The 22570-nt window shown below is 62.6% G+C and overlaps 1 protein-coding gene across 4 annotated transcripts; it reads left to right on the top strand.

Moving 5' to 3' along the window:
* Nucleotides 1-204: 204 nt before the first annotated feature.
* FAM193B (family with sequence similarity 193 member B) lies at nt 205-12164 on the top strand. 4 transcript variants are annotated; one of them, XR_012160180.2, is made up of 10 exons: nt 205-380; nt 1941-2163; nt 2519-2728; nt 4239-4608; nt 5462-5657; nt 6037-6273; nt 6952-7969; nt 8391-8466; nt 8690-8755; nt 11666-11751. XR_012160180.2 is itself a non-coding variant. In XM_073355092.2 (9 exons), the coding sequence occupies exons 1-9, from the start codon at nt 300-302 to the stop codon at nt 11760-11762; spliced, it is 2508 nt and encodes an 835-aa protein (XP_073211193.1). In that variant the 5' UTR covers nt 205-299; the 3' UTR covers nt 11763-12164. The 4 variants fall into 4 exon arrangements, 3 of the variants coding, with proteins under 3 accessions (XP_073211193.1, XP_073211195.1, XP_073211196.1); XM_073355092.2 differs by lacking the exon at nt 8690-8755 and having other exon boundaries at nt 11666-12164; XM_073355095.2 differs by lacking the exons at nt 205-380; nt 8690-8755 and adding an exon at nt 1027-1107 and having other exon boundaries at nt 11666-12164.
* The last annotated feature ends 10406 nt before the right edge of the window (nt 12165-22570 follow it).

Genomic DNA, 22570 nt, shown 5'->3' with positions numbered 1-22570 from the left:
GCACGGCTCTCAGAGGTGCTGCATGGACCCAGCCTGCTGGCCCTCGGGGCCTGTCCTGCGCCCGCACAAACACCTGGGAGCCCTGCAGCCTGCCTTGTGCCCAGCTGTGAGTGACTCGTTGCCTGTGTGTCCTGCTGCAGGTGCTGCCCACTGCCAACCAGTCTGTGCAGACATGTTGTTTGCTATGTCACCGAGAGCGCAAGGACTGGGGAGGCCCATCTCACAACGGGTTGGTCTCCCCGGGCGAGAGGCTGCCTCCAGACTTCGTGCCAACGCTCGTGCAGAACCTGCTGGGAGAAATGCCGCTGTGGATCTGCCAGAGCTGTCGGAAGAGTGTGGAGGAGGAGGAGCGGCGAGCTGTCCAGGAGCAGGCCTTGGCGGTAGGCAGCTGCTGTCCTCTGGCCATGCTGGTTAGGGCCATGGCTCCCCTCAAGGCAGGGGGTCCTGCTGAGCAATCGGTACTAATTGCCACGTGGCAGCAATGGCTGCTGAAGGTCCCCTTGAGCCTGGCACCCCTCTGGCCCTTGCTGAATGCCTATACACATACCTGTCTGCTGGGCATCTCCACGCGGCTGTCTCCTGAGGCTGTGATGCCCTCGGAGGGTTTCTCCTAGCTGGGGGGAGAGCCGGTAGTGCTGGTGGGGAAGGCAGGCGTTTGTTTGTTCAGGATTGTGTGAGAGCTGCCCATGTGGCATGAGGGGCCCCCTGCATGGTAAGGGCAGAGCTGGACGAGTGTGTGCACCACTGACTTATGCCTCAGTTCCGCGCCGCCCCCCATCCCTCTCCTGGCTGGGAAGACTGGCTCGCTGCTCCCGCAGACCTTCGGCTGTTCCTTGGGGTGAGGGGATTTTATTAAGTGACAGGAATTTCCCCCCGTGGCTTGGCAGGCCCAGCTCCTCACCAGAGCTGCCCCCCTCGAGGCCTGATTCCGGGCCCATCAGTCAGGGATTGGCAGCAACAGGCCAACGGAAACCATTGTGGTCAGCTCATCTGACCCCCGGTACAGCCCGGGCCTGAGAGCTGCCCCCAGACCTCCCCTACAGCAGATATGCTAGACAGACCTCCCAGCTGGATTTGAAATGGCCAGAGACTCTGCTGCAGCCTGTGGTAAGTTGTTCCAGTGGTCAGTTACTCTCATCGTTAAAAACGGGCCCTTATTTCCAGTCTGAATGGGTCTAGTGTCAATGTCCAGCCCTTGGATTGGGTTAGACCTGCCCCTGCCTGAGCGAAGGGCCCACTAGCAAATGTTTGGTCACTCTGTAGGCACTTAGAGGCTGAGATCTAGTCACCCCTAACACTTCCCTTTGGTAAACAAGGCAGATGGAACTTGAGGTATGGGCAGCCCTGGCCTCCATGCAGAGATGCACCAGGATTCATGCCTGTGCACATCCCTCCAGGGACGCTCTTGTTCTGGGTGAAGAGTGACAGAAGCACTTCATTAAAGGCGCCCAGTTGGTAGCCTGGTGCAGCTGACTGGTCTAGGCCAGAGCTTGCTGTTGTAGCCCTGCTGTACGCTGGAGAGTTAAGTCCGTGTAGCTGCGTCGCTCAGAGGTGTGGATGATCCACCCCCTGAGCGACAGAGTCATGCGGTGCACGGTGCTGCGTTGGCGGGAGAGCTTCTCCTCCAGCACGGCTCCCGTGTTCTTCAGGCGACGGGAGAGCTCTCTTAGAGCGACAGGTGCCGCTGTAAGTGTGTAGCGTAGACCTGCTCTCATCGAAGGCTGATGTGGAGACCAAGGTGGCAGAGTGGGGGAGACACAGGATGGGCCCCCCACGGCCAGGCTCGGTCCTGGCTGGGGGAGGCCCAGCAGGGAGCCCTGCGTGAGTGAGGATAGATTGGGGGCGTGTTGGGACTTGGCTTGGCCCTGGGGAGCCCAGACTAGACCCAGAGTGTTTGGGGATTCGCCTCCTGCTGCTTCATACTGTGAGTTTCTTTCCAGGTCTCATTATCGCACACGTCCTGCAAGTCACAGTCTTGTGGGGGCGGCTCCCACTCCTCATCTTCCTCCTCATCATCTTCCTCCTCCTCGTGCCACGGGAACTCGGGGGACTGGGATCCCAGCTCCTTCCTGTCTGCTCACAAACTGTCGGGCCTCTGGAATTCCCAGCATGCCAACGGAGCCACGCAAGGCAGCCCCTTGGGGGGGCTCCCTGCTGCATTAGGTGAGTCCAGGCCAGCCCAGGACCATATGGGTCCCGGCCTGGCTACTGGCCATCTCTGGGTCCGGGCCTGAGTGGAGTGCTGTGCTGGCTGGCCTCCAGGGGCCCTGCCTTAGAGAGCAGAACCCCTGGGGTTCCCTGGGCTCTGGAAGGGCTGGCTAGGGGGAAAGGGAGCGCATGGCCTTAGTGCCCAGGGTACAAGGGGGGCTGGATCCTCCCTTGCTGCGCCGCGAGGCTGCAGCCGGATGTTGCGGGGAGCGATATGCGCTCTGCTTCGGAGCTGTTCCAGAGTCTCCAGTGCTGGCCCAGGCCAGGCTCTGCACAGGAGAAGCCGTCTCCAGCGCTGACTCCATTTCAGGTGACAAGCACCCCAGCCTCCCGCTGGCTCCGGAGTGCGTCGGCCAGGCTCCCGCTGTGGCACCTGGGCTCAAGGCCTGTCCCTACAGCCACACCGTCCCCCCAGCTTCCAGCGGGGCTGCCCCCGGTTCGCCTCTGCCTACCTCACTCGACTTCTGTACGACGCTTCCCAAGCAGTTCAAGAGCATGTGCCGCAGGCCCACCCCGCCAGGTGTGTACTTGGGGCTCCTTGGCACTGCTCCTTTCCCTCGCCTGCTGTCCCGGGCCAGCCTGCGGCAAAGCCCTTCTCCCATGGGCTCGGGTTGCCTGTGGTGGGGGAGAAGAGCATGGCAGGCCCAAGGCCCTGCCCAAGAAGGGCCTTTTCTCATTGCTGGAGGATGAAGAGTCCTGCAGAGCGTGGAAGCTGCTGGGCCAGGCCCCTTCCCCAGGATGCAGCTGTGTCCTCTGCCTGTGGCTGGGAGAAGCTCGATGGGCTGAGAAAGTCCCCTTGGCATCTCCTTGCCAGCAGGGAGCAGCCATAAGAGCGGCCAGATGGGGTCAGACCAAAGCTCCATCCAGCCCCGTGTCACGTCTGCCAACAGTGGCCAGTGCCAGGTGCCCCAGAGGGAATGAACAGAACAGGGAATCGTCCAGTGATCCATCCCCTGTCGCCCATTCCCAGCTTCTGGCAAACGGGCTAGGAACCCCATCCCTGCCCATCCTGGCTACTAGCCATTGATGGACCTATCCGCCATTAACATTAGTTCTTTTTTGAGCCCTGTTATAGTCTTGGCCTTCACAAAATCCGCTGGCAAAGAGTTCCACAGGTTGACTGCATGTTGTGTAGAAAAAATGCTTCCTTTTGTTTGTTTTAAACCTGCTACCTGTTAATGTCATTGGGTGGCCCCTAGTTCTCGTGTTATGAGAAGAAGTAAATAACACTTCCTTATTTACTTTCTCCACACCAGTCATGATTTTATAGACCTCAATCATATTCCCCTTTAGTAGTCCCTTTTCCAAGCTGAAAAGTCCCAGTCTTATTAATCTCTCCTCACATGGAAGCTGTTTCATCCCCCTCATCATTTTTGTTGCCCTTCTCTGTACCTTTTCCAATTCCAATAGATCTTTTTTGAGATGGGGCGACCACATCTGCATGCAGTATTAAAGATGTGGGTGTTCCATGGATTTATACAGAGGCAACGTGGTATTTTCTGTTTTATTATCTCTCCCTTTCTTAATGATGCCCAACATTCTCTTAGCTGTTTTGACGGCCGCTGCTCATTGAGTGGATGTTTTCAGAGAACTATCCACAAGGACTCCAAGATCCCTTTCTTGAGTGGTAACAGCTAATTTAGACCCCATCATTTTATAGGTATAGTTGGGATGATCTTTTCCAATGTCCATTACTTTGATTTTATCAACATTGAATTTCATCTGCCATTTTGTTGCCCAGTCCTGGCAGCAGTGAGGATGCAGGAGGGTCCTCTGCAGCCCAGCGTGCTGGGCCAGGGTCAGAGCATGGGCCAGGGTGGGCCATGTGCTCTAGGGTCAGGGGTGGTGGAAGGTCCTCGGGGAGGAAGCCCCTGTTCTTTCTGCTCTTCTGCTGGGGCTCAGCAGAGCCTGCTGGGGTCCTGCTGGGCTCTGTGTGCGCATGGGTGCTCCCCTACCTGCCATGCTGGGCTGGGACAGCCTGGTGCCGCTGCGCTCATGCTTGACCCATCTTTGATCCTGCCTGTCTGCAGGTGAGGCCTTCCACTCCTTGGACCATCACCGGCACCCGGACCTTGCCGCTCCTCCCAACAGCCCCACGGGGCTCCCCTCCCAGCCACCGGCGCTGATCTCCACCAAGCAGTCACCCGCCCACCTGAACACCTCACCGCAGGCAGCGCCGGTCCCTGCAGCCAGCCCCCACGCAGCCGCTGCCGAGTCCCCTCCTGCTGGCACCCTCTCGCATGGCCAGGCCTCCTGCAAGAGCCCTCACCTGCCCCCCGCCAATGTGCCGCTTCTGAAGATGCCACCTCCGCTTTCAGGCTGTGCCCACCCCTGCAATGGGCACTGCAGCGGCTCCCTGGTGCCACCAGCTGCCCCGCACCAGCTGCCCAGCACTAACAGGTGAGAAGGTCTCTGCCTGCCTGTGGCTGGTGTGATGGCCCCTGGTGTTCTGAGGGCGCTAGCATGAGCCAGGGGCCCTGCCAGGGCTCAAGTTGCCCTGTCCTCATCCCAAGGAACCAGCCCTTGCAGGGCAGAAGGGCTCCTCACACCACGGCTCTGCAGAGATGGTCTCACTCCAGCACCACACAGCCCTGAGGCTCCAGGGCCTCTCCCTCCATGACAGTCTGCGAGGCAGACGTGGGCTTTGCTGCCTGTCTCTCCTGCAGTTCGGGAATTGATCCCTCTTGGCTCGGAGACCTGGGCCCGCCCAGCATGCTCTTTGTCACGAGCAGGACCAGGAGCCCAAGGACTAGCTGGTCTGCAGCCGTCTGCCCTGGCCCCTTGGAGTGGGCTGGAGCGTTGGGTTCCTCCCTGGGGATGCCTGTTGGCAGGGAGCCCCAGCCCACCTGGGGAGGGTCAGCAGAGAGTGCCGTAGTGGGGTCCGTGGTGGGTGGGGCGTGTAGTGCAGGCAGCTAGGCTCTGGCTGCACCCCCTGGCTCTGGCTCTGGTTTGCTGGCATGCTCGGCAAGTCTTTGCCCTACCAAAGGGCGTGGGGTCCCAGGGAGCAGCGCAGGGGTCTCTTCCCAGCCGATTAAACAAGCCAGTCAGTGTCAGGAGAGTGTCTGGGGGTGGGGACCACCTCCCCTGGGGCCTTCCCTCCCCTGCAAGGTGGCCCCAAGCAGTTCTGGGACATTGGAGGGGACTGCTCCTTTCGGCAGCCCCAGCACCGTCTGAGCTTGGCTCGGCTGCGGCCCCCAGTGCCTCACTGCCCTGGGTCTGCCTTCCAGCTACCTCCCTCCCTCCCTTCCCCCAGGGACCCCATGTGCAAAGGACACAAGTTCCCCAATGGTACCAGCTGCCACCCGCCACAGTCATGCGAGGCGGACGAGGGGCTCGGGGAGGATGAGGACAGCAGCTCCGAGCGCAGCTCCTGCACCTCCTCCTCCACCAACCAGAAAGACGGGAAATTCTGTGACTGCTGCTACTGTGAGTTCTTCGGCCACAACGCGGTAAGTGAGCCATTGAACTGGGCTTGCTGGCCAGGGGCGCTTGGGAGACTGCCATGCCGAGAGCACAGGCAGCTTTGTCCTCCACAGGCCTGACATCAGCCCCTCTTTGCTAGTCCAGCCCTGGAGAGCCACCCGGGAGCAGCCAGTCCGTCTCCATCTGACGCTGCCCCTGCCCCCTGCAGCTCGGCCAGCGCCTCTCAGTCCCAGCGCCCAGGGCCCCGTCTCAGCCCAGCAGCTCTCCTCGGCAAACTAGGAACCATGCTGCCTTCAGCAATGAGCTGTGGGTGGGGCAGCCCCATAAGCAGAGGGTGGGAAGGGGCCTGGGAACAGCATCCATCTGTGCCAGGCAGGACAGTAGTAGCCCAGGTTGTCTCTGCAGCCCCCTGCGGCCCCCACGAGCCGGAACTATGCCGAGATCCGGGAGAAGCTGCGCTCCCGTCTCACCAAGAGGAAGGAGGAGCTCCCACAGAAGCTGGGCCACAGCAGCAGCTCGGGGGAGCCGGCCGTGGATCACCGGGACGTGGACGAGCTCCTGGACTACATCAACAGCTCGGAGCCCAAGCCCCTGAACAGCGCCAAGGCCGCCAAGCGGGCACGGCACAAGCAGAAGAAGAAGGTGAGGACCAGGGGAGGGGAATGTGCTGTTCCAGACCCAGTCCAGCGGGGGTCAGAGCCACCTTGGGTCCCGTTTTTCCCTTGGTAGCGGCCCTGGCCCTGAGCCCCCCCCCGGAATAGCCCAGAGTGTTAGACACACCCCAGAGTTGGGAAAGGCCTTGAGGCCCAGCCCTACCCACCCTACCTGGGAGGCTGGATCAGGGTTGCACCCCCATAGGGCTCTGTCCTCCCCACCTCGGAAGCTTTCCCTGTGCTTAGCGCCCTCCCCAGGGGCCTGTCAGGAACACCTCTGGCTCTTTGCAGGGACCTGGGCACCTCTCCCACGTGGGGTCTCCCCAACATGTGCCTGTCCTAATGGGGCTGAGTGCCGGATCCCAGTGCGGGCCAGGGCCCCTCCTTGTTCTGGGAGCTGGGAATCAGCCACTGGCCTGTGGTGCAGCCTGTGCCAGCCGATAGGTCTCCCCCAGGCCTGAGCTGGTGGGCGGCCGTGCCGGAGCAGGGGCTGTCGTGCCCCCTCCAGAGGGCGTATGGCACCCCAGCTGTGCTTGCTACAGGCTGAGCTGCGCTGTGCAGCAGTGCTTGGGTTTGCCGCCCCACGCCCAGGGCGTGCCAGCCCGCTGGGCTTCTCTCCGGCCCCCTGAGAACCTCTCACCCTGGCCCACCGCCTTGCCTGTTCCAGGAGAAGGAGAAAGCCCAGCTGGAGGCGGAGGCCCAGAAGCGGGTGGCACGTGGCCCTCTGGCTGGCCAGGACAGGGAGCTGGCGGAGGAGAAGCTCCTGGAGTGGCCCCAGCTGGAGCTGGAGCGGGTGAACAGCTTCCTCAGCAGCCGGCTGCAGGAGATCAAGAACACCATTAAGGACTCCATCCGCGCCAGCTTCAGCGTCTACGACCTCAACCTGGACGTTGCTGACTTCCCCAAGAAGGCCGCTGTGCTGGAGCAGAAGACTCTGCTGTCCCACCTTAACGGCTCCTCGGGCCTGCAGGAGATCGATCTGGATCTCTCCCCTCTGAGCCTGGGCTCCTCCAAGAACCACATGCTGCTGCGGAGCGAGCTGGGCCCTCGCTGGGGGGAGGGCCCTGGGGAGGGGCCACCGCAGGCTGAGAACGGGGTGGTGACGCGCCTGAGCGCGGTGCCCAACCTCTCCCGGATGATCTGGGTCCAGTCCCCCCAGCCGACAGACTCTGCCCAGGAGAGCGGCGGGCCTGGCCTGGAGTGCAAGGAGGTGGCGCCGGCCAAGGGTCCAGAGCCACAGGAGCTGGCACCGGCGGGGGGCAGGCAGAGGAGGAACAAGCGACAGAGCTGCCAGGCGAGGAAGGGGGAATGCACCGTGGTGCCCGGCGCCCAGGCTGGGCTGGAGAGTCCCAGCTCGAAGGGGCTCGTGCTGGGAGCCAAGCACCCTTCAAAGCCTGGAGCAGTGCCCACTCTGCGGAGGGGGAGTGGCTGTGTGGAGCCGCCGGAGAGCGCCAAGGGGCAGGGCTGGGGCTGCGGCGGCTCCAGGCCCGAGAAGGAGAGGAGCAGCGAGTGGAAAGGCCGGAGGGGCGAGGGCAAAGCAGAGCAGCCGGAGCTGGTGCAGCCACCTCCCCTTGCCGCTGGGGACCAGCAGCCCCTGCACCCCGCCACCCTGGGCAGCTCCCCCCAGCCCAAGGGCAAGAGCAGGAAGAGCAGGAGCAGGATGGAGAAATCGAACACGTCCATCGGTGAGTCCCCTGTGCGGTCCCTCTGCTCAGCAGTGACCTTGTCCCAGCTCCGGCCTGTCATCCTGCGCAGCTGAGCGCTGTGGTGAGCGCGAAGCTCTCTTGTCGACTCGGCACGGTGCACGGGGGGAGTGGGGGGGTGGGCTCAGGTCGGTGTGGCTGTGTCGCCCCCCCTAGGCCACGGAGCTGTGCTGCCATAGGGTGGCTCTAGTGGAGACCAGTCAGTGGTGGTGTACCCTGGCTCTGCCCCCCTGCCCTGCACCCCATGGTGTCTATCCATTGCTCTTTGCTCCAAGCAGGCTCTGTGCTGGGCGGCAGCGCGGGCCCCTGGTGCTGAGGGGGGTGTTCTTGGGGCGTGCGGTCCTTGGCGCTGACCCTGCTCCGCCTGGAGCGCTTTGCTGACTGTGTCCCACCGCTTTGCCAGATGACGTGTTCCTGCCCAAAGACGTGGATGGGGCAGAGATGGACGAGACGGACCGAGAAGTAGAGTACTTCAAGAGGTGAGACCAGCCTGCAGCTCTCTGCGAGAGTGGGGCTGTGGGGGTGCCAGGAGGGGCATGTGTGTATCATCCTGGTGGGGGAGGGGCACTCCTGCCCTCTGGGACTCCATGTGTGGGGAGGGTCCCAGAGGCCAGGCTCCAGCCCGAGAGGCTCAGCTGTGCCATGCTGGAGGCATACCCAGAGGAGTGTTCGAAGAGCTAACCCCATTCTCCCTTCCTGCAGATGAAGCCCTTTACGTCTCGTCCGACCCTCAGTGGACATGGAGACCAGCTGATCCCCATCCACTTTGTAATAGCCCCCCCCTTGGTATCAACCCTCCCCCCTTTTGTTGTCTTTTCTCCAGACTAAACGCCGAGTTTTTTAACCGTTCCTCACAGGGCAGGGCTTCTAAACCTTTGATCATTTTTGTTGCTCTCAACTGGACTGTCTCCAGTTTGCTCACATCTTCTCTAAAGTGTAGCACCCAGAACTGGGCACTGCAGCTGGGGCCTCACCAGCGCTGAGTAGAGCGGGACAGTGACCTCCCCTGGCTTACGTACGACACTCCTGTTAGTACACCCCAGAATGATATTAGCCTTTTCTGCAACTTCATCCCATTGCTGTGATCCACTATAGCCTGCAGATCCTTGGCAGCAGGACTACTGTGTAGCCAGTTATTCCCTATTGTGTAGCTGGGCATTTGATTTTCCTTCGTAAGTGAAGTACTGTGCACTTGTCTTTAGTGAATTTGATCTTGTGATTTCAGACCAATTCCTAATTTGTAAAAGCGTTGTGAATTCAAATGCGAATCCTGACCCCCAAAGTGTTTGCAGCCCCTCCCAGCGTGGTGTCAGCCACACACTGTATGTGCACGCTCTCCACTCTGTTATCCAAGTCATGAATGAAAATAATGAATAGTACCAGACCCAGGGCTGACCCACACGGGACCCCACTAGAAACGCCCTCCCAGTTTGACAGCAAACCATTGATAACTCCTCTTTGAGCCCAGTCTTTTAGCCAGTTGTGCATCCACCTTCTAGTAATTCCATCTCGCCCGAACTTCCCCAGTTTGCTTCTGAGAATGTCATGCGGGACTGTGTCACAAGCCCTGCTAAAATCAAGACCTCACGTCTGCGGCTTCCCCCATCCGCTAGGCCAGTGACCCTGTCAAAGAAGAAGATGAGGTGGGTTCTTGACAAATCCACGCTGGCTGTTCCTTATAACCTGTTATCCTCAGGTGCTCACAAACAGATTGTGTAATAGTTTGTTCCAGTATCTTTCCAAGTATTGAAGTTAGGCTGACTGGTCTGTACTTTCCCAGGGCCTCTTTGTTCCCTTTTTGGAAGAGAGGTGTTGTGTTTGCTCATCTCCAGTCTTCTGGGCCCTCGCCTGTCCTCCAGGTATTCTTGAAGATACAGGAATTGCGAATGGTTCCGAGATGGCTTAGGCAGTGTTACCCGCACAAAATTCTTTGTCACTTGCACACTTTAGGACATCCCACCTCTACCTAGTTCCTAGGGATCAAGGCATAACCTGGTTCATTTAAGCACCCCAACCCTTTCCCAGTTCCTAGGGCTCCAGGCAAAAGGCACCAGACTTTACACCTCCATCGGCTCCGGGCTCTACTCCTCCGGGCTCAGAGCAAACACCCATTCCCTGTGGGCTCAGGGCTTAATCTTTGCGGGTTTACAGGGTCTTTTACCAGTGAAAGAGCCTCTCACAGTAATATCCGTCTTAACCTCTATTTATTAACAATCACCAAAACCATGCACATGCTACACATACAGTGCTTGCCACTCCCATTAAGACAGAAGAACTTTTCTTGATGGCCAGCCAGGATCAGGTCCATCTCGGGGACTCCAGTTTCTGCACGGTGTCATTGGCAGTGTTGAGTCTGGCAGCTCTGATCTTTGGGGCTGTGTCCTGGAGTTGGTTCTGCAAAACTTCCTTTTGGGCCTCAGTTTATATAGTGAAACTTGAGTCCTGCTTAGCTGTACCTTAACCAATCATTTTACTAAAACATTACTAAACAATCCTAACACTGTAACAAAAATCGCTAACCAATCCTACCCCACCACCTAAATTAATTTACACAGAGCAAAATTAATTACGTAGCAGACAGAAACAATCGAAGAACCAGACAGAGCTCATACAGACAAACAATAGGGAAGTGGGGACCATAAAGATAAAATAATAAAGAACTGAGGATTTCACAACCACAACTATTGATAAGTGGTTTCTTGACAGACAGATGTTATCAAACTAGGTTTTCTTTAACCATCTTAAGATCTGTTTCTTTACCTGGTGATAGTGGAGGCCATTAGGAAAGGATCTCCTCCTTAACATCCTGATATTACATTGTTTTAATGTCATTTAGATGGAATGTGAGGATGTGACTTCCTGCTTCTTAGCTCATGGCTACTGCTCTCTTAATCTGGCTGCAGATAAAGGCCTTAGGCCTGAGCATATGGCTCTAAGAAAAGGCTTTATCTATACACTAGCTCCTTAAGAACCCTGGGGTGAATTTCCTCAGACCCTGCTGACTCAACTATGTTCAGCTTGTCTAATGATTCTCTAACCTGTTCTGTCCTTGCCTGGGCTTGCGTTCCGCCCCCTTGCTGTGTTAGCAAGTGTCTGGTCGTCATTAACCTTTTTAACGAGAAGCAAAGCAGGCGGCAAACACCTCCACCTCGTGAAGTCGTCAGTTCTGAGCTCCTCCCGGGGCCCTAGGAGAGGACCTAGGCTTTCCTTCTTCTTTCTCTTGCCCCAGTGTATTTATAGAACCGCTTAAGCCTTGTCTGTCCCTTGCCAGGTGTAACTGATTTTGTCGCCGCGTGCTCGTGCTGTTCTTTTGTACTTCTCAGCACTTGGTTCAGGTTTCCACTGATGTAGGATTCCTTTTTGATCTTCAGGTCATTAAAGGGCTCCTCATGGCCTCTGACCGTTTTCCCTGTCTCTCCTTTACTCAGGCTGGTTGGCAGTTGTGCTTTTAATATTGCCCCTGTGAGAAACTGCCTCCTCTCCTGGGCTCCTTTATTCCTGGGCTTTTCTTCCAAGGGACCTAGCCTGCTCTGGCTAGGGTGGGGAGGGTAGAATCCCTGGCTTGGGTGGTGCTGTGGGGCGGGGGGTGGATGGGTTGGGCAGTGGCTGTGCAGGGGGCAGGGAGCGGTCACTGTCTCTGCTCTTTCCCTGATTCTCTCTCTCTCTCCCCTCCCCCAGGTTCTGTCTGGATTCTGCTAAGCAAACTCGGCAGAAAGTGGCCGTGAACTGGACCAACTTCACCCTGAAGAAAACCACTTCAAGTGCAGCTCAGTGAGGTGTGGGGGGAGCCCCAGTGTGTGCAAGGGGCCCTGTGCCTACCCCCCAGCACCCACAGACACTCGCCTCACTGTGCCCCTCCCCCTGCTGGGGGGCTCCTTTTGTTTTCTCTGTGGGTTCCTCTTCCTGTGAATGTGGAACCCCTTCCCCCCAGGCCTGTCAGGCCTGCACCTCCCCAGCCAGTCACAGCTCTCGGCGGGGAGGGGGGGGCGGGGGACTCCCTAGCTTAGGCAGCCCCCTCCCCCGCCCAGTCCCTCTAGGGGATTTTCTCTTCTCCCAGCACTCCGTTGGTGATGTGCAGGGAGCCTGCCAGCGCCAGTGGGCAGCCCCCCCGTGCCAGCCTGGCGCGCAGCCGGGGGAAAGGACCATGCTGGACCTAATAAAGAACTTTTTAATTTTTTATTTTATTTAAAAAACCCAACTTTTTTTGTTGTTTTTTCCTGGCTTCCTGGGACACCCTAAGCCCCCTCCCCCCCCCCAGCTCAGCTGCCCTGCCAGCCTGTCACAGGAGATACCCAGCTTCCTGTAGCAAACAGGCCGTCCAAGCTCCCTGGGGGGTCCAGCTGACCCACTGTGTCCCAGCCAAGCTGAGGGTTTGGGCCCTAGGCAGCAGCTGCAACTTCCACTCTGCCTAGGGGCTGATTTCACTCCTCTCCTGACCCTTCCGCCTCCCATCGCTACCCAGCCGCAGGCCCTGAGCTCTTCCCTGGGTGGGAGGGGCACCTTGCACCTGCTGGGGGAAGCCTCATTGGCACCATAATGAGCACATTGCAGCATCCCATGAGCCCAGCAGCACCTGCAGAGGGGCCGGGGCCTCCCAGTCTGCAGGCGCTGCTCTCCCAGCAGTGTGGGTGCCTGCAGCAGCCCTCTGCACCCCCTTTGCACCAGTCCATGTGCTCTCTGCTCTTGGGTTCCCAAAGGGCCATGCCTGGCTGGGGGCAGAGTGCACCCAGAGCAGCACTTCTGGGAGCCAGGGGAGGGATGTGATTGGTAGTAGCTGGGCTGTGCCTCGCTCTCCCTCTGGCCAGCCCTATGGCCGAGCGGACCTGTGCACGTCAGGCTGCCGGGCCTGCTCAGGGGGCAATGCCTGTGCCCCGCGCCAAGTACAGGGTGAGGTCCTGATGGGCGTGCTGCCCAGCCCAGCCCTGCTTTGGATTGAGGGGGATCGAAAGCAGGGCGTGGGTGCCTCAGCTCATGGAGCCTGGGGTAAGGGATGCCCAGGACAGGAGCTGGGGGCTTTCTCTGCCCCAGGGAGCAGCATGTGCACTCCACCTCCCCTCCCAGCTTGGGCCAAGCAGCACTGGGGCTGGGAGGAAAGAGGACGCCAGGCAGCCCAGCGGGGTCGAACACAGCCTGAGCTCTGCCACCTGCTCCATGCTGGATCTTCCTGCCCTGTGCAGATAACACCAGATTGGCTCCACCCTCGGCTCTGTGGCTCACAGGGTTCTGGTGCATCCCTGGCCCGCCGGGCCCCTGCTTGTACCATAATCCCAGCCTAACCCTGGTGTGACAGGTGTGGGAGCCACGGCGGGCCGGGGGCTCTGGCTGACAGAGCAGCGCTTCCTAGTCTGTTCTCAGGGTGTGTGCTGAAGGGCAGAGGGATGGACAGGCAGTGGGTCCCCTTCTCCGCACATGTGCCCGGCGTTCCCCACACCAACCTAACCCCTTAGGGAGCTACAACGGAAACAAACTGCCAATCTCTGGACCACGATTTCTGGTGCTACCCGGTCCCCCAGCCTGCAGGTGGCTGGGAAGGTGCCGCTGGCCTTGCCCCGCCTGCAAAGGGAGCGTGCTGTGCAGCCAGCCACGGCCAGACTGGCTTCTCTGGTTTTTTTAATTATTTACTTTTGATACTGTGAAAATCTTTCATGCTGAAAGATAAAATGCCGTTTGGACACAGAGCAGGTGTGTGTGCTGTGTGATTAGCGGGTGGCTGGAGGGGGCAGGCCCCGAGCCAGCAGCGTGTCCCAGGTCCAGCCGGGCCCTGGCAGTGATTCTGATCAGCAGCAGCCCGAGGATGCCTTGGCCGTGACATCATGGCCCCCTCGTGGCACTGTGGGGGGGGGGTAGATTGTGCCAGACGCTCCCCTGCTCTCCCCTGCCCCTGGCCATCTGCCCCTCTGAGTGCCTGGCTGCCGTTAAACCCAGCTGTCCCATGCTGACCTCTGCTGGCAGGGACTGCATGGCGGGGCCCCCCCGGGGATTGTAGGGGGAATGGGTCAGTGCAGAGAGGCAAACACAGCCCTGCCTTGAGGGCAGGGGACTGGACTAATGGCCTCTCGAGGTCCCGTTCTGTCCCACGGTTCTGTGAGAGGGCCCCACGCTAGGCCAAGCAGCGGGGCAGCTTCCCGCATGGCCACGGGAGCACCGCCTAGCAGCTGTGGCAGTAAGGGTGGCCTTCCCAGCGCTCCCATTGATGGCTCTGGCACTGACCCAGCCTGGCTGGCACAGGCAGGAGACTCCCTAGCCTGGTATCATGGGCTGGGCCATGTGCCCCTGCCAGACCCCCTGGCTGCTGCAGGCAACGTGATCAGGCACCTCTCACCCAGCATGCCAGCCCGCCCCAGGGTGCAGGGGGGCCAGGCTGGGACATGGAGTTACACTGGCCCCCGCATTCAGGCAACCTCTGCTAGGATGTTGCCTGACCTCTGGTCAGGTCAGCCCTTGGGTGGGAGATGGGGAGCTGCAGGAAGTGCTGCTCCAGCAGGAGGCTTCCCTCTGCAGGGCTCTGTGCTGGGGGGCTGCTGGCCGGTAAGAAAGGCGGCTCTCAGGAGGTGCGGCCCAGCCACGCTTCAGGGCAGGTCATTCTGCCGCCTTCAGCCCCCTCTGCAGCTTCAGCTGCACAAGAGTCACACCCTAAAGGCCTTTGTGCCGGCCCCTGGAGGCCATGCTTCAGTACTGGCCAGGGAGGGTGACCTCGAGTAGGGGGTGGGAATCCACCTCTGTGGAGAAAGGGAATCCTTGGGCCAGGAGATCTGATAAAGTACCCAGTGAGGGGGCTACGGCAGGGGGCAGGGCCACTGCTCTCAGCCTGTCCTAACCCTACAACAGGCAGGCTGTCAATGACAGGGGGAAGCAGCGAGTTCACAAATGGTAAAAGGACATATTTGTTCTTTCAGTGAACGATTAGCCATGGGAACTCTCTGCCACATGATGGCAGTGAGGCCAAGAATTCAGCAGGATCCAAAAGGGGCTCGGATGTTTCCATGGAAAACAAGATCCAGAGATATGAGTAAATATGGAAACCAAATGAGTGCTTGGAAAGGAGAGGAACCTTCTGCTTTAGGGCATGAGCCAACCCTAACTTGGAGCGTTAGAGGAAGTGCCCCGAGTACAGTTCCCCATCGCTGCCATCTGCGGGGCTCTAACTTCTGAACCAGCTGGGGTGGGCCACCACTGGCGGCAGGAGACAGAGCCAGGTGCAGCCCTGCTCTGAGCCAGCCTGGCCGTGCCGGTGCTGCAGCGTGGGTGGGGAAGGCCAGCGTGAACAGCTGCCCCAAAGGTGGCTGGTCGATGGGAGGGCCGTGTACTGACGCCCAGCACCAGAGTCTCTCCGCCTCTCCCACAGCAGGGAGCTGGCGTTTGAGGATGAGGGCCTGGCCAAGAGGAGAGCTGGCAGATGTGGCAGAGCCGGGGGTTGGTGGGTAAGAACCGAGGGAAGGTGGGTGGGGAGGAGCAGCCTAGGCAGCCGCCCCGAGAGAGAACCCACAAATTATAGGGGGAGGGGCAGCAAAATAGCCCCCTCCCCGTTTGCCAAAGCAGGTGTCAAACCGTGCCCAAAGAGCTAGATGCTGCATGTGCCCCGGGCGCCTCAGCCAGGGCCACTGCTGGGGGGCGACGGCCCCGTGCGTGGCAGCTTCCCGGCCATGGGGTGGCCCGTGCTGCCTGGGCCATGCACAGGGTTTGAGGTCCAGGTCTGCAAGGAGGGTCTGTTTGCCATAGTCAGACCCACCCTGCAGCCTGAAGGTGCCAGTCTGCTGCAGCGGCGACCAGCCGCGCCCCGGAAAGGCCTGCCAGGAGCAGGGATAAAGCTGCTGTAACTTGCATTTTGGATCAGCAGCCAGCCAGGCGCACAGGCAGGTCAGTCCTGCCGCTGTGGTGCTAATGCCCAACAAACACCAGGCGGGCTCGTGGGCAATTCAGGGTCTGGAGGGCAGAGATCGGGGTCTGGAGGGAAGCTGGGGGCAGGGTCGGGGGGGCAGAGATCAGGATGGGGGGTGGAGATTGGGGGAAGCTGGGGGTGGGGTGGGGATCAGGGTCTGGGGGGCAGAGATCAGGGTCTGGGGCGGAAGCTGGGGGCAGAGATTGGGGTGGGGGGTGGAGATCGGGGGAAGCTGGGGGCAGGGTCTGGGGGACAGATCGGGGTGGGGGTGGAGATTGGGGGAAGCTGAGGGTGGGGTGGGTATCAGGGTCTGGGGGGCAGAGATTGGGGTCTGGGGCGGAAGCTGGGGATCAGGGTCTGGGGGAAAGCTGGGGGCAGGGTCGGGGGGCAGAGATCAGGGTTGGGGTGCAGAGATCGGGGTCTGGGGGACAGAGATTGGGGTGGGGAGTGGAGATCGGGGGAAGCTGGGGGCAGGGTCGGGGGGGCAGAGATCGGGGGAAGCTGGCAGTGGGGTGGGGGGGTGGAGATCAGGGTCTGGGGGGAAGCTGGGGGCAGGGTCGGGGGGGCACAGATTGGGGTTGGGGGGGCAGAGATCAGGGGAAGCTGGGGGTGGGGGGGTGGAGATCAGGGTCGGGGGGAAGTTGGGGGGAGGGGCAGGGTCGGGGGGGTCAGAGATCGGGGTCTGCGGGTCAGAGATTGGGGTGGGGGGTGGAGATCGGGGGAAGCTGGGGGCAGGGTAGCTGGGGGGCAGAGATCAGGGTTGGGGGTGCAGAGATCGGGGTCTGGGGGACAGAGATTGGGGTGGGGGTGGAGATTGGGGGAAGCTGGGAGTGGGGTGGAGATCAGGGGCTGGGGGGCAGAGATTGGGGTGGGGGTGGAGATTGGGGGAAGCTGGGGGTGGGGGGCAGAGATCGGGGTCTGGGGGGAAGCTGGCTGTGGGGTGGGGGGGTGGAGATCAGGGTCTGGGGGGGAAGCTGGCTGTGGGGAGGGGGTGCAGAGATCGGGATCTGGGGGGCAGAGATTGGGGTGAGGGGTGGAGATTGGGGGAAGCTGTGGGGAGGGGGTGCAGAGATCGGGGTCTGGGGGGCAGAGATTGGGGTGAGGGGTGGAGATTGGGGGAAGCTGGGAGTGGGGGGCAGAGATCAGGGTCTGGGCGGGAAGCTGGCTGTGGGGAGGGGGTTGGGGATCAGGGTCTGGGGTGGGGTGGGGGGCAGAGATTGGGGTCTGGGGGGAAAGCTGGCTGTGGGGAGGGGGTGCAGAGATCGAGGTCTGGGGGGCAGAGATTGGGGTGGGGGGTTGGGGATCAGGGTCTGGGGGGCAGAGATTGGGGTGGGGTGGGGGGTTGGGGATCAGGGTCTGGGGGGCAGAGATTGGGGTGGGGGGCAGAGATTGGGGTCTGGGGGGGGAAGCTGGCTGTGGGGTGGGGGGTTGGGGATCAGGGTCTGGGGGGCAGAGATTGGGGTGGGGTAGGGGGCAGAGATTGGGGTCTGGGGGGGAAGCTGGCTGTGGGGTGGGGGGTTGGGGATCAGGGTCTGGGGGGCAGAGATTGGGGTGGGGGGCAGAGATTGGCGTCTGGGGGGGAAGCTGGCTGTGGGGTGGGGGGCAGAGATCAGGGTCTGGGGGGGAAGCTGGCTGTGGGGAGGGGGTGCAGAGATTGGGGTCTGGGGGGCAGAGATTGGGGTGGGGTGGGGGGTTGGGGATCGGGGTCTGGGGGCAGAGATTGGGGTGGGGTGGGGGGTTGGGGATCGGGGTCTGGGGGCAGAGATTGGGGTCTGGGGGGAAGCTGGCTGTGGGGTGGGGGGTTGGGGATCAGGGTCTGGGGGGCAGAGATTGGGGTGGGGGGGCAGAGATCGGGGTCTGGGGGGGAAGCTGGCTGTGGGGTGGGGGGTTGGGGATCAGGGTCTGGGGGGCAGAGATTGGGGTGGGGGTGGAGATTGGGGGAAGCTGGGGGTGGGGGGCAGAGATTGGGGTCTGGGGGGAAGCTGGCTGTGGGGAGGGGGTGCAGAGATCGGGATCTGGGGGGCAGAGATTGGGGTGAGGGGTGGAGATTGGGGGAAGCTGTGGGGTGGGGGGCAGAGATCAGGGTCTGGGGGGAAGCTGGCTGTGGGGAGGGGGTGCAGAGATCGGGGTCTGGGGGGCAGAGATTGGGGTGGGGGGTTGGGGATCAGGGTCTGGGGTGGGGTGGGGGGCAGAGATTGGGGTCTGGGGGGAAGCTGGCTGTGGGGTGGGGGTGCAGAGATCGAGGTCTGGGGGGCAGAGATTGGGGTGGGGGGTTGGGGATCAGGGTCTGGGGGGCAGAGATTGGGGTGGGGTGGGGGGCAGAGATTGGGGTCTGGGGGGGAAGCTGGCTGTGGGGTGGGGGGCAGAGATCGGGGTCTGGGGGGCAGAGATTGGGGTGGGGTGGGGGGTTGGGGATCAGGGTCTGGGGGGCAGAGATTGGGGTGGGGGGCAGAGATTGGGGTCTGGGGGGGAAGCTGGCTGTGGGGTGGGGGGTTGGGGATCAGGGTCTGGGGGCAGAGATTGGGGTGGGGGGTTGGGGATCGGGGTCTGGGGGCAGAGATTGGGGTGGGGTGGGGGGCAGAGATTGGGGTCTGGGGGGAAGCTGGCTGTGGGGTGGGGGGTTGGGGATCAGGGTCTGGGGGGCAGAGATTGGGGTGGGGTGGGGGGCAGAGATCGGGGTCTGGGGGGGAAGCTGGCTGTGGGGTGGGGGGTTGGGGATCAGGGTCTGGGGGGCAGAGATTGGGGTGGGGGGCAGAGATTGGGGTCTGGGGGGGAAGCTGGCTGTGGGGTGGAGGGTTGGGGATCAGGGTCTGGGGGGCAGAGATCGGGGTCTGGGGGGCAGAGATTGGGGTGGGGGGTTGGGGATCAGGGTCTGGGGGGCAGAGATTGGGGTGGGGTGGGGGGCAGAGATCGGGGTCTGGGGGGGAAGCTGGCTGTGGGGAGGGGGTGCAGAGATCGGGGTCTGGGGGGCAGAGATTGGGGTGGGGTGGGGGGCAGAGGTCGGGGTCTGGGGGGGAAGCTGGCTGTGGGGTGGGGGGCAGAGATTGGGGTCTGGGGGGGAAGCTGGCTGTGGGGTGGGGGGTTGGGGATCAGGGTCTGGGGGGCAGAGATTGGGGTGGGGTGGGGGGCAGAGATTGGGGTCTGGGGGGGAAGCTGGCTGTGGGGTGGGGGGTTGGGGATCAGGGTCTGGGGGGCAGAGATTGGGGTGGGGTGGGGGGCAGAGATCGGGGTCTGGGGGGGAAGCTGGCTGTGGGCTGGGGGACAGAGATCGGGGCTGGGGGGCAGAGATTGGGGTCTGGGGGGGAAGCTGGCTGTGGGGTTGGGGGTTGGGGATCAGGGTCTGAGGGGCAGAGATTGGGGTGGGGGGCAGAGATCGGAGTCTGGGGGGAAGCTGGCTGTGGGCTGGGGGACAGAGATCGGGGCTGGGGGGCAGAGATTGGGGTCTGGGGGGGAAGCTGGCTGTGGGGTGGGGGGCAGAGATCGGGGTCTGGGCGGGAAGCTGGCTGTGGGGTGGGGGGCAGAGATCGGGGTCTGGGCGGGAAGCTGGCTGTGGGGTGGGGGGTTGGGGATCGGGGTCTGGGGGGCAGGGGTTGGGGATCAGGGTCTGGGGGGCAGAGATTGGGGTGGGGGGCAGAGATTGGGGTCTGGGGGGGAAGCTGGCTGTGGGGTGGAGGGTTGGGGATCAGGGTCTGGGGGGCAGAGATCAGGGTCTGGGGGGCAGAGATTGGGGTGGGGGGTTGGGGATCAGGGTCTGGGGGGCAGAGATTGGGGTGGGGTGGGGGGCAGAGATCGGGGTCTGGGGGGGAAGCTGGCTGTGGGGAGGGGGTGCAGAGATCGGGGTCTGGGGGGCAGAGATTGGGGTGGGGGGCAGAGATCGGGGTCTGGGGGGAAGCTGGCTGTGGGGTTGGGGGTTGGGGATCAGGGTCTGGGGGGCAGAGATCGGGGTCTGGGGGGGAAGCTGGCTGTGGGCTGGGGGGCAGAGATCGGGGCTGGGGGGCAGAGATTGGGGTCTGGGGGGGAAGCTGGCTGTGGGGTGGGGGGCAGAGATTGGGGTCTGGGGGGGAAGCTGGCTGTGGGGTGGGGGTGCAGAGATCGAGGTCTGGGGGGCAGAGATTGGGGTGGGGGGTTGGGGATCAGGGTCTGGGGGGCAGAGATTGGGGTGAGGGGTGGAGATTGGGGGAAGCTGGGAGTGGGGGGCAGAGATCAGGGTCTGGGCGGGAAGCTGGCTGTGGGGAGGGGGTTGGGGATCAGGGTCTGGGGGGCAGAGATTGGGGTGGGGTGGGGGGCAGAGATTGGGGTCTGGGGGGGAAGCTGGCTGTGGGGAGGGGGTGCAGAGATCGAGGTCTGGGGGGCAGAGATTGGGGTGGGGTGGGGGGTTGGGGATCAGGGTCTGGGGGGCAGAGATTGGGGTGGGGGGCAGAGATTGGGGTCTGGGGGGGAAGCTGGCTGTGGGGTGGGGGGTTGGGGATCAGGGTCTGGGGGGCAGAGATTGGGGTGGGGTGGGGGGCAGAGATTGGGGTCTGGGGGGAAGCTGGCTGTGGGGTGGGGGGTTGGGGATCAGGGTCTGGGGGGCAGAGATTGGGGTGGGGTGGGGGGCAGAGATTGGGGTCTGGGGGGAAGCTGGCTGTGGGGTGGGGGGTTGGGGATCAGGGTCTGGGGGGCAGAGATTGGGGTGGGGTGGGGGGGCAGAGATCGGGGTCTGGGGGGGAAGCTGGCTGTGGGGTGGGGGGTTGGGGATCAGGGTCTGGGGGGCAGAGATTGGGGTGGGGTGGGGGGTTGGGGATCGGGGTCTGGGGGCAGAGATTGGGGTGGGGTGGGGGGCAGAGATTGGGGTCTGGGGGGAAGCTGGCTGTGGGGTGGGGGGTTGGGGATCAGGGTCTGGGGGGCAGAGATTGGGGTGGGGTGGGGGGGCAGAGATCGGGGTCTGGGGGGGAAGCTGGCTGTGGGGTGGGGGGTTGGGGATCAGGGTCTGGGGGGCAGAGATTGGGGTGGGGTGGGGGGCAGAGATTGGGGTCTGGGGGGGAAGCTGGCTGTGGGGTGGAGGGTTGGGGATCAGGGTCTGGGGGGCAGAGATCGGGGTCTGGGGGGCAGAGATTGGGGTGGGGGGTTGGGGATCAGGGTCTGGGGGGCAGAGATTGGGGTGGGGTGGGGGGTTGGGGATCAGGGTCTGGGGGGCAGAGATTGGGGTGGGGTGGGGGGCAGAGATCGGGGTCTGGGGGGGAAGCTGGCTGTGGGCTGGGGGGCAGAGATCGGGGTCTGGGCGGGAAGCTGGCTGTGGGGTGGGGGGTTGGGGATCAGGGTCTGGGGGGCAGAGATCGGGGTCTGGGGGGCAGAGATTGGGGTCTGGGGGGGAAGCTGGCTGTGGGGTGGAGGGTTGGGGATCAGGGTCTGGGGGGCAGAGATCGGGGTCTGGGGGGCAGAGATTGGGGTGGGGGGTTGGGGATCAGGGTCTGGGGGCAGAGATTGGGGTGGGGTGGGGGGCAGAGATTGGGGTCTGGGGGGGAAGCTGGCTGTGGGGAGGGGGTGCAGAGATCGGGGTGGGGTGGGGGGCAGAGATTGGGGTCTGGGGGGGAAGCTGGCTGTGGGGTGGGGGGTTGGGGATCAGGGTCTGGGGGGCAGAGATTGGGGTGGGGTGGGGGGCAGAGATCGGGGTCTGGGGGGGAAGCTGGCTGTGGGGTGGGGGGCAGAGATCGGGGTCTGGGGGGCAGAGATTGGGGTGGGGTGGGGGGCAGAGATCGGGGTCTGGGGGGGAAGCTGGCTGTGGGCTGGGGGACAGAGATCGGGGCTGGGGGGCAGAGATTGGGGTCTGGGGGGGAAGCTGGCTGTGGGGTGGGGGGCAGAGATTGGGGTCTGGGGGGGAAGCTGGCTGTGGGGAGGGGGTGCAGAGTTTGGGGTGGGGTGGGGGGCAGAGATCGGGGTCTGGGCGGGAAGCTGGCTGTGGGGTGGGGGGCAGAGATCGGGGTCTGGGGGGCAGGGGTTGGGGATCAGGGTCTGGGGGGCAGAGATTGGGGTGGGGGGCAGAGATTGGGGTCTGGGGGGGAAGCTGGCTGTGGGGTGGAGGGTTGGGGATCAGGGTCTGGGGGGCAGAGATTGGGGTCTGGGGGGGAAGCTGGCTGTGGGGAGGGGGTGCAGAGATCGGGGTGGGGTGGGGGGCAGAGATTGGGGTCTGGGGGGGAAGCTGGCTGTGGGGTGGGGGGTTGGGGATCAGGGTCTGGGGGGCAGAGATTGGGGTGGGGTGGGGGGCAGAGATCGGGGTCTGGGGGGAAGCTGGCTGTGGGGTTGGGGGTTGGGGATCAGGGTCTGAGGGGCAGAGATTGGGGTCTGGGGGGCAGAGATTGGGGTGGGGAGGGGGTGCAGAGATCGGGGTCTGGGGGGGAAGCTGGCTGTGGGCTGGGGGGCAGAGATCGGGGCTGGGGGGCAGAGATTGGGGTCTGGGGGGGAAGCTGGCTGTGGGGTGGGGGGCAGAGATCGGGGTCTGGGGGGGAAGCTGGCTGTGGGCTGGGGGACAGAGATCGGGGCTGGGGGGCAGAGATTGGGGTCTGGGGGGGAAGCTGGCTGTGGGGAGGGGGTGCAGAGTTTGGGGTGGGGTGGGGGGCAGAGATCGGGGTCTGGGCGGGAAGCTGGCTGTGGGGTGGGGGGCAGAGATCGGGGTCTGGGCGGGAAGCTGGCTGTGGGGTGGGGGGTTGGGGATCGGGGTCTGGGGG

The sequence above is a fragment of the Lepidochelys kempii genome, chromosome 8 (assembly GCF_965140285.1).
Source record: "Lepidochelys kempii isolate rLepKem1 chromosome 8, rLepKem1.hap1, whole genome shotgun sequence".
NCBI classification, from domain to species: Eukaryota; Metazoa; Chordata; order Testudines; family Cheloniidae; genus Lepidochelys; species Lepidochelys kempii.
This window is presented reverse-complemented; position numbering and strand designations above follow the sequence as displayed.

Coding starts and splice junctions, on each gene's coding strand:
- FAM193B (XM_073355092.2), top strand. CDS start 300: ATGCCGCTGTGGATCTGCCAGAGCTGTCGGAAGAGTGTGGAGGAGGAG. Junction 6,274..6,951: donor GGCACAAGCAGAAGAAGAAG/GTGAGGACCAGG, acceptor TGCCTGTTCCAG/GAGAAGGAGAAAGCCCAGCT. Junction 7,970..8,390: donor GAAATCGAACACGTCCATCG/GTGAGTCCCCTG, acceptor CCGCTTTGCCAG/ATGACGTGTTCCTGCCCAAA.